The sequence below is a fragment of the Myotis davidii genome, unplaced genomic scaffold (assembly GCF_000327345.1).
Source record: "Myotis davidii unplaced genomic scaffold, ASM32734v1 scaffold469, whole genome shotgun sequence".
Lineage (NCBI taxonomy): Eukaryota > Metazoa > Chordata > Mammalia > Chiroptera > Vespertilionidae > Myotis > Myotis davidii.
The window spans coordinates 94011-104650 of record NW_006299722.1 but is presented as its reverse complement, the minus strand read 5'-3'; the positions used below and the strand labels follow the sequence as shown (position 1 = coordinate 104650).

The 10640-nt window shown below is 38.0% G+C and overlaps 1 protein-coding gene across 1 annotated transcript in view; it reads right to left on the bottom strand.

The window, feature by feature from the left end:
- Positions 1-10613, bottom strand: part of LOC102767453 (mucin-2-like) — a 20933-nt gene extending 10320 nt beyond the window's left edge. The window contains exons 1-4 of the mRNA XM_015571896.1: positions 10520-10613; positions 9097-9182; positions 4010-4963; positions 1223-1243 (exon numbers count right to left, since the gene is read on the bottom strand). Coding sequence (XP_015427382.1) covers positions 1223-1243; positions 4010-4963; positions 9097-9130 — 1009 coding nt within the window. The 5' untranslated portion in view covers positions 9131-9182; positions 10520-10613. The remainder of the gene's footprint in view (positions 1-1222; positions 1244-4009; positions 4964-9096; positions 9183-10519) is intronic.
- Between the last annotated feature and the right edge of the window lie 27 nt (positions 10614-10640).

Sequence of the window (10640 nt, the reverse complement as noted above, 5' to 3'; positions counted from 1 at the left end):
CGCGCCCCCCACCCAGGCCTGATGCCTCTGGCCCAGGCATTAGGCCTGGTCAGGGGACTCCCAGCTCCCCGCGATCTCCCGCTCTGCCCCTGCCCAGGCCTATCGCCTCTGGCCGAGGCATCTGGCCCGGGCAGTGGGGTCCCACAGCTGCAGCAGCCCCGTGATTGTGGGCTCTGCTTTAGGCCCAGGCAAGGGACCCCTAGCTCCCAGGACTGCCAGCTTCGACCGTGCCCAGCTCCCATCGCTGGCTCCACCCCTACTTCCTGCTATCACTGGCCAGGGCAGCAAAGGCGCCTGATTCTCTGATCATGGCTGGGAGGCATTGTCAGTGGCAGGGGGGTTTTTCCTGCTTTCCCTTTTGCCTCCCTGCATTGTGCCTACATATGCAAATTAACTGCCATCTTTGTTGTCAGTTAACTGCCATCTGAGTTGGCAGTTAATTTGCATATAGCCCTGATTAGCCAATGAAAAGGGTAGCGTCGTACGCCAATTACCATTTTTCTCTTTTATTAGTGTAGATTGTTAATATATAACATTAAATAATATATTTATGGATAAAATAAAGGACTGGACCAAATGCAAAAATAAATTGCAACACAGTTGTTTTTGGCCTCATGACTAAAGCAACAGAATATTTTTTTTTAAATAATTTTGCTTTCAATCACTGATAGAGAAGGGAAAAGAAAGAATATATAATCAAAGGTAGCACTCTTTGTTTTATTTGAGGGTAAGACAGAAATCTAGAAATGGCCAAGAAGTAATTTCTTGAAGGAGTTAGTGGAGGGGAAAGGGGACATATGTAACACTTTCAACAATAAAGATAAAAAAAAAAAACAAGAAGTCATCTCTGATTAATTGTAAAATACTTGAGGATAGAACCTGTATTAATAACTATCTTTTCTTGTCATTCTTCGGCCCCTAGAATTAAAACAATAGGCATATAATATTTGATTGCGTGGCCCAATGATTTGACGTTTTCCTAATATTACTTTGGAACAAGAACATGGTTGGGAATAGTACTTAGAAACATACCGAACATTTAATGGTGTCCACAAAACATAATCACGAAATACATTTACCTGTTTTCTCTTTGACTTCCATGAACACAGCCTTTTACCAGTATACCTAAGACAGTTATAACACAATATTCTCTTCCAGAAACATGGATTGTACCTACTACAGCGATGACAATTTCTTTTAACTGTCAAGGAGTCAGACTTACCAGTTGCAATGATGGTAATCCCTAAAGAAGAAGAAAATTTAAAAAAATTATTAAATTCATTTATTTGCTACAAATTTCATATATATAAACTGTACTTGAAAGTTCAAAAGTAACTCAGATTTCCACAACTAAAAGAAATAATTATAAATAAATTTATGAAAACAATTACACATTATGAACAATCAAATAAAATACACACCAGTGCCTATATCTATTCAGCAAGTTAACATTATAAACAGTAAACATGATAAAGAGTTACTGAATACCGAAACAAACACCGTGTGAATTTGATCATATGATTTGATGACAAGAAACAAGTTCAAAAGCTTAAATAGTAACTACTGATCTAATCCTATGCTCAAAAAACTATCAGAAACTGAAGTTTTTTTCAGCAGATGTTATCAAAACTTAAATTACTATATCACTTTATCATTTAAACTTTTCAAGGAATATGAGTGAGGCATTGCAAAAATTACTTTCAAATAAATATATTTGCAATAATTAATACATTGCTCTCTTCAATAAATGGTCTGGGAAAACTGGAAGTCACATGCAAAAGAATGAAACTGGATTATAGTTTGTCCCCATGTTCAAAAATTAATTTAAAATGGATCACACCTAAATATAAGATCTGAACCAATAAATTACATAGAAGAAAACATAGGTACCAAACTTATGGACCATGGTTGTAGAGAACATTTTATGAACTTGACCCCAAAAGCTATGGAAGTAAATGTAAAAATAAATGAATGGGACTACGTTAAACTAAATAGCTTCTGCACAGAAAAAAAAAAGACAACAAAACAAAGAGGTAGCCAACCAAATGGGAGATATTTGCAAACAATAACTCCAACAAAGTTTTAATATCTAAGATATATTATAAAAAACACTCATAAAACTCAACACCAAACAAAAAAACAACTCAATTAATACATGGGCAGAGGATCTGATAGGACACCTCTTCCAAGAAAACATACAAACAGCCAACAATATATGAAAATATGTTCAACCTCACTAGCAATTAGAGAAATGCAAATCAAAATTACAATGAGATGCCACCTCACACCTTTTAGAATGGCTATTACCAACAAGACTAGTAACAACAAGTGCTGGAGAGGTTGTGGAGAAAGGGAACCCTCATTCACTGCTGGTGGGAATGTAGACTGGTACAAACACTATGGAAAACAGTATGGCAGTTCCTCAAAAAATTAAGGCTAGAGCTGCCATATGACCCAGCAATCCTTCTCCTAGGTATATACCCCAAAAACTCGAAAACATGTATGCATCCCTAGATTATTGCAACGTTATTCACTGTAGGCAAGTCATAGAGATAGCCAATGTGTCCTGTGATAGAGGATTGAATAAAGGAGATCTGGTACATATACACAATGGAACACTACTCAGCCATAAAAAAATGAAATACTGCCATTTGTGATGACATGCATCAATCTTGAGAATATTGTGCTAAGTGAAATAAGTCAGGCAGAAAGAACTAAGAGCCATATGATTTCACTCATATGTGGGATATAAATCTGAAACTCATGAACACCAACAGCAGTGTAGTGGTTGCCAGATCAAAGGGTGTGGGTTGGGGTGAAGGGAGCCTAATATATGATGATGGTGCATGATTTGACTTTGGGTAATGGGCACACAGTGCAATATACAGATCGTGTAACAGAAATCCACACCTGAAACCTATATGATCCTATTAAGCAATGTCACCCCAATAAATTCAATTTTTTAAAAAAAGTTATTAAGCCACACATGTGTGTTTTCTGCATGGGTGTTTTCAATAAAAATGTTAAAATAATGTTTTTGAAAATTATCTCTTGGCTCAGTTATATTGAGATTTTCCAAGGAACAACATAAAATAAAACAAAATAGGTATCCCTATTGGAAAAGAATGCATATAAAAATGGCTATACAGCCCTAACCAGTTTGGCTCAGGGGATAGAGCGTTGGCCTGTGGACTGAAAGGTTCCAGGTTCGATTCCAGTCAAGGGCATGTACCTTGGTTGTGGCCACATCCCCAGAGTGGATGTGCAGGAGGCAGCTGATGGATGTTTCTAACTTTCTATCCCTCTCCCTTTCTCTCTGTAAAAATCAATAAAATATATATTTTTTAAAAATGGCTGTACATTAGGCAAGACGTGGGACAAGAAGACATCCTAGTGGTCTGAAGCAGCATTAATTAGTAAAATGGGTTTCATGTATTCACTCAACAGGTAGTTCTAAAGTCTATAGCATGTTCTACTTCAAGTGCCTTTATTTAAAGAGCCCTGCATTATTATGCACTCATTCAAAGAACTGTGTTTTCAATTACTTAGAAGACACTGTTGAGCTGCCTTACCAAATTAGCAACTCTAGGGAATCTGGAGAGAGCTTTTAGCATGCTTGAGGGACGGGTCTCTGTCAATGAACCAGACCCAGAAATCAACTTTAAGGATGGCATATATTTGGTTCTAGGAAGAGTCTTGAAAAATTCAACGACTCCCTAACGCTAATCTAGAAAACAGAATTTCTTCACCAACCTTAACTTAGCATCGTTTTTATGGGGCCACACCTTTGTTCTATATCATTGCAAAATGTTTCCTTTTTTAAAGATTTGCCCTAACCACAATCCAACTCTGCCTCGGAAGAAAGTCCAAAACATGAGTATGAAAACAACTCTGACTACAACAGATCCCAGATTATTTAATTACGTAATCCTGGTCAAGTTGACATTTTCCACCATAGCACTTTAGATCCGTATATACTCTGGAACCTGAGTAAGTGGTGTCAGCTCACCTGCTGTAAGGAGTCCACTTCCTTTCGAGGTGCTTGGTGTCGTGAAAACAGCTTGATTCGGTGTGGCTGCAATATGAGCAGATGTCAATCTTTGTGTGGTATGGAGACCCTTAGTCTTTGGGGCATGTACCGTAGTGAATTTTTGTGTTACTGGGAGACTCTGTGTATAGGAAGCTTGTGTTGTGGTGAAGCTCTGGGGTTTTGGTGTGGCTCGTGTAGCAGAAGAATTTGTCATGAGAGTCTGGACTGTTAGTTGGGCCTCTGTAGATAGAACATTTGAGACAGGAGATAGCTTGGCTATTGTGGCTGAATCATTGGCTGTGAGAGGTTTCTGAGAAGTTGGTGGGGCATCCATAGCTGGAACAGTGAAGTTGGGTTTCTGAGGAATTAGTAGGGCTTTTGTAGTTGAAGAATTTCTTGTAGTGAGATTCTGAAGAGTTCGTGTGGCTTCTGTAGCTGGAATATTTACTGTGGTGGGTTTCTGAGGAGCTGATGGGGACTTTGTAGCTGGAACATTTACTGTGGTGTGTTTTTGAGGAGTTGATGGGGGCTTTGTAGCTGGAACATTTATGATGGTGGGTTTCTGAGGAGTTGATGGGGCTTCCGTAGCTGGAATATTTACTGTGGTGGGTTTTTGAGGAGTTGATGGGGGCTTTGTAGCTGGAACATTTATGATGGTGTGTTTTTGAGGAGTTGATGGGGACTCTGTAGCTGGAACATTTACTGTGGTATGTTTTTGAAGAGATGATGGGGGCTTGGTAGCTGGAACATTTACTGTGGTTGGTTTCGGAGGAGTTGATGGGGACTCTGTACCTGGAACATTTACTGTGGTGGATTTTTGAAGAGCTGGTGGGGACTCTGTAGCTGGAACATTTACTGTGGTGGGTTTCTGATGCGATGACAGAGCTTTGGTAACTTGAGCCGTGGTGGGTTTCTGAGTAGTTGTAGGAATTTCTGTGGAGGAAAAATGTTTTTAACACATTAGCAAAATAATGCTCTTAAGATTTAGGAACCCATTGCTAACTCAATGACTCTTCTCTTTCTCGCCCCACAAACACCTAAACATGACATTTAGTCATCCAAGTCTTGTGTATTTCCCAAGGATGTAAAATGCTACACTGTTTTTGCTTCCACATAAATTATACCGAGAGGCAACTAAATACACCAAAGTAGTACTGAGATACCGAAACTGTTCTCTGTGTGAAGAAAGGAAACAGAAGTCCGAGTTGGCAGTGACCTCATTCTCTGACACACCCCAAATAAAGATATTTTCTCTCTCACATTGTCTTCCTTTGCTCATGCCAAGACCAAAGAAAAGCAGGATGCAGACATTGGACCAATAGAGATGGTCACAACAGAGATAATCGCTGAGTTCTGTTTTCTGCAGCTCGCAGGATATGGTAGTGACCTTGGAAACGTCTCTCGTTTCACTTCTTTTTTAAAGTAATAAAGTCAGAATAAAATAATTTCCCCTTTTTTCTCTTCTTGTACCGGCTACCAACTTTACACACATCAGATTAGCTCCTCTTTGGCTTTTAGGTGAGCTAACATGTCTAAAGCACAACTTCAGTTAAGAGCTTATTCTGAGAATCACAAATAACAACATAGTAAAATTTTAGGTCTTCGGGACCATTTAACTGTGTTTTCTTTTAAATCTAATTTTTGATAGTATTACAGATATCTCCTGTTTTCTCACCCTTTTCCCCCCTCCTCCCTATCGTTCCCTCCCCCCAGGTCTTTACCACTCTATTGCCTGTGTCCATGGGCTATGCATATACGTACATAAGTTTTTGGTTTATCTCTTCTTGTCCCGCAAACCCCACATGGAGGTGTGTTAATCTGTCCTGGCTTCCCTGCTCCCAGTCTTATTTTGTTGGCCAATTCCTTTTGTTCATCAGATTCCACAAATAAGCGAGCTCGTGTGATATTTGTCTTTCTCCATTTGGCTTATTTCACTTAGCACAATATTTTCCAGATTGTGTATGCAAAAGTCCTCTTAAGGCGGAACTGAATAGTGCTTAGGGCTGTTTTCACTGCATCCTAGAGACCAAGTTTTCTAATCCCTCTGAACTTCGGTTTCCTCGCATATAAAATGAGAGTAAAAACAGAGCAGACTGTGTCACCTTACTGTAAGGGATAAGGGAAATAATTTGGGAGAGTTATTTCACACAGTCTGTCCCTGCAGCCACGTGCTACATCATCCAGCACTACTACTGCCAACAGTGTCGGCACACATCCTGCTCTAGGCGCTCAGATGTTGTGTCATGTATTTCTACATCCTTTACCGACCGCATAGGATGCTATTTCAGTGGTGGTGGTGGTGGGGGGGAACCTCGTGGCTGCAGGCCGTATAAGGCCCAGGAAATTGTTTGGTCTGGTCCTGCCAAGGCATTAGGGGTGAGTTAATTAAGTGTTTGACCAGATATAGCAGGCTAATTTTAAAGTTGATAATTTTGTGTGGCCCATGAATGATGTTATCAATATCCAAATGGCCCTTGGCAGTCAAAGCTCCCCCAGGGATACCAAGTAAAGTACATAGCAGGTAACACAGCTCTTGGCAGGCACCCAAAAAATGATAGGTTTTACTATTAGGGTAAGTAAGGTTTTCATATGGACTTTTCGTCTAAGGCCAACATCTATACAATTTATTTTGTCCTTCCAAGATCTCATTTTGGATCCAAAGGACTTTGTAGTACTGCAGTTTAAATTTCCTGGAAGTTACTTTTCTAGTTATCTTTTTATTTGATTGTCTAATTTAATCCCACTGGGGTCGGAAAGCATGTTCTGAGTAATTTCAATCTTCTTAAATGCATGGTGTTTTAGAGCCCAGCATATTGTCAATATTCCATGTATATTTAACAACAACACTTAGAGGGTTCAAGACGCTTATCTGTTATTTTTAAAGTTTAATTGTTGGCCGTGTCTTCCCTATTCTGATTTTTGGTTACCTATTGAGAGAAAGATGTGGAATTCTCAAACTATAATTGTGGATTTGTCTCTTTTTCTTTCTGCCCATCTCTGCTATACAGAGATTGAAGCTATTTTTCCAAGGGCACATAGATTTCAGATTGTGATCTATTCCTGTTGAACTGACCTCTTTATGATGATTAACTGTTTTATTGTAAAGTATACTTGGATACTAATAGAGTTACACAGCTTTTTATTTTCTGGTAATTGTTGGCATAGCATATTTTTTCCATCCTTAACTTTCACCTATTCAGTATTCTTATCATTAAATTGTGGCTCTTATAAATAGCAAATAGTTCACTTTTACTTTATTAATCTAGTCTGACAATAATTAGTCAAATCACAGTATAATTAACTGATACAATTAGGTTTAGATCAAACACATTACTATCAATATTCTATTCCATCCATCTATTTTATGTTTCCCTTTTTAAATTGATTTTTTAGAAAGAAAGAGGAGGAGAGAGAGAGAGACATAGATTTCTTGTTGCACTTATTAATGCATTCATTGGTTGATTCGTGTATGTACCCTGACTGGGGATCAAACCTGCAACCTTGGTGTATCTGGATGATGCTCCAATCAACTGAGCTACCTGGCCAGGACTTATTTTATGTTTCCTTTTGTCACTCCTTCGTTCTTATTTATTTTTGGATTAAGTATTCCTTATAATTCCTTTGTTAGTTTGTAATTTTTATATTATTATTATTTTCAAGACAACCCTAGAGATTACAGTATTATACTATAAGTCAATTATGCAGATGACCTCTTTTACCACTTTTTAGGACTGCTGAAACCTGGGAACCTTTAAATTGAAGTTACCCCTTCTTGTCTTTTGGTTTATTGCTACCGCATGTCTGTATTCTACATACAATTCAAACCCCACAAGATGTTGCATTTATTCTTTCAGTATTCATTTGCCCTTGTCACTGTTCTTCATATTCTCTAGTATTTTCATGTTTTACATTTTTTGTGACTCCGTGCTTTTATTATTTGTTTGAGTTTCCAACTAATCTTGAAATTTATATGGAATCACAAAAGACCCCAAATAACCAAAGAAATTTTTGAGAAAGAACAAGGTGGGAGGTATCACACTCTCTGATATAAAACTATACTATAAAAATATGATAACCAAACAATATGTTCTGGCCTATAAAGTGATGGAATAAAATGGAGAGCCCAGAAGTAAATCCTCATTAATACGGTGAATTATTTTACAAAAAGGAGGCAAGGATATACAATTGGTTAAAGACAGTCTGTTCATTTGGTATAGGTCCAGAGACATAGACGCATGGAACAGAGTGTTAAATGTCAGAGGGAAGGCAGGGGTGGGTGGGTGGATGGGAAAAGATCAACCAAAGACCTTGTATGCATATATGCATAGCCCATGGACAGACAATAGGGTGGTGAGGGCCTCGGGGGAGGGACAGGGTGGGCTAGAAGAGGTCAATAGGGGGAAAAGGAGGGTATCTGTAATACTTTCAATAAAGATTAAAACTAAATAAAAGCAAAGGCAGTCTGTTCAATAGTGCTATAGGGAAACCTGAACAGATACATGCAAAAAATAATTATAAAACTGGACCACTTTCTTACACCATATACAAAAATAAACTCAAGATGGATTAAAGACTTATGTGTAAGACTTGAAACTGCAAGACTTATAGAACAAAACATAAGCAGTGAACTTTTTGACACCATTGCAGTCAGTATCATCTTTGAACTCAGGCAAGTGGAACTCCTGCCCTAGCTCCCACACTTTAAATGTGGTGCTTGGCCCTCCTCTGGGAGTGCCTCTCTCCACTAGATGGGGGATTCTCAGGGCCGATGGGATGAGTCCATTGAGGGCTCCTCCCCTACCCTAATTTGTCTGACTGGTTGGAGAAATGGCAAGATAATAAATGACCAACTACAACACAAACTTTAGTTTGTTTTTAATGCTTTATCTCCAAAGGTAATAAATTAAGGAGAATTACAGATAAAAGTCTTTAAATTAGCTCAGACACACATTAGAAGGTGAGGGTACTACAGATATACACTGTGAATAATTCTTAACGCACAGGAAGTAATTTGTCATTGATAATTTAGGCCCACAACGTGAGTGCTTAGATTCTTTCAGTCTTACCTCGGCACTCTGGAAATGGATCAGCCCAAACCATATCATTTCCTTTATAATAACAGAAAGTAGAATTTTCACCAACTAATTTGTACCTAAATAATGAGAGGACAAGAAAAGTTGAATTCTCTTAAATTCTCCAGAATATCATAATATCTAAAAATATTCACTATACCAGTAGATGGAGACAAAACAATAGTTGATAAAAGTTCGTATGGTAGTTTAAAGAAAAAGAAAAAAAATTAAATTAAAAAAAGAATAATAGAATACACTTAGACTTAAAGGGTTCAAAGTACCCCCAGATTTGATATTAATGATCTAAATATCTGTGTTTAGCATAGGAGATAAGTGATACTGATATTATTTTATAAAAATGGACACACACACAGAGAGTAAAATATCATAATTCAATTTGCAGATATTAAATGAGAAAATGAATATAAAGTTTTCAGCGGTATCTGAGACACTTATATTCAGTGAGTAAGTCCCTTTTCTCTAAATAGAGAACTTATTCCATCCAGAGATTAAAAGCCACTCAATACCCTCCCTCTAGGGAGGAGGTCTATGGCAGCCCAGGCTCAGAGTCAACAGCCAAGTCCCAGTGCCTGCTCTGGTGTGATGTCAGGCAAGCAACTCCACCTCTTTTTTTAAAATTAAATGCATAGGGTATCATCGGTTGATAATATTATATAAGTTTCAGGAGGATAATTCCATAATTCATCATCTATATATTGTATTATGTGTTCACCACCCAAAGTCAAATCTCTTTCTATAACCATTTACCCTTTACCCTCATCTACCTGCCCCTACAACCCCAACACCCTACAACATAAACTGATGAACAAAAACAGAGACAGGGAAGCATTGATCAGACCTCAGAGGGAAGGTAGGGGAGGGTGAGGGTAAGAGGGAGAGATCAACCAAAGGACTTGTATGCATGCATATAGGCCTAACCAATGGACACAGACATGAGGAAGGGGTGAAGGCATGAGTGAGGAGGTGGGGGGATTATGGGGGAAGAAGAACACATATGTAATACCTTAATCAATAAAGAAAAACAAAAAAATAAATACATGCTAAAAAACATATGCCAATTTATTATTTAGGTAAATTAAAGACTGGTTTCATTTAAATCTTGCCTTTAATTTCTGCAAGTCATTTCCTTTACCAATGACATTTAAATTTTTATAATGAATCACATGTACCGAAACCTAAGAATTTGGAGAATTTGGTGGTATAAAACATCTTCCTTTCTTAGCCCATTTTACTAAATTTAACTGTGATAAGCTTATGAGGCAAAGCTTTGAGCAGAGGGACTGTTTTATTGCTACGAGCTTGTGAACACTGTCCATACTTCTAAAAATCTCCGTCTTAAATTCTAATTTGTTTTTTCACTTGTTAAATATAGAATGGTTAGTATGCGAAAACTTACCCTGGGTTGCATGAGAAGTAGATGTCTGAGGCAAATAATATGTCAGTTGGTATACTGATATGACCATTTTCTATTTGTCCAGGATCAGAACATGATCTTTCTAGAAGGCAGTAGAAATTTT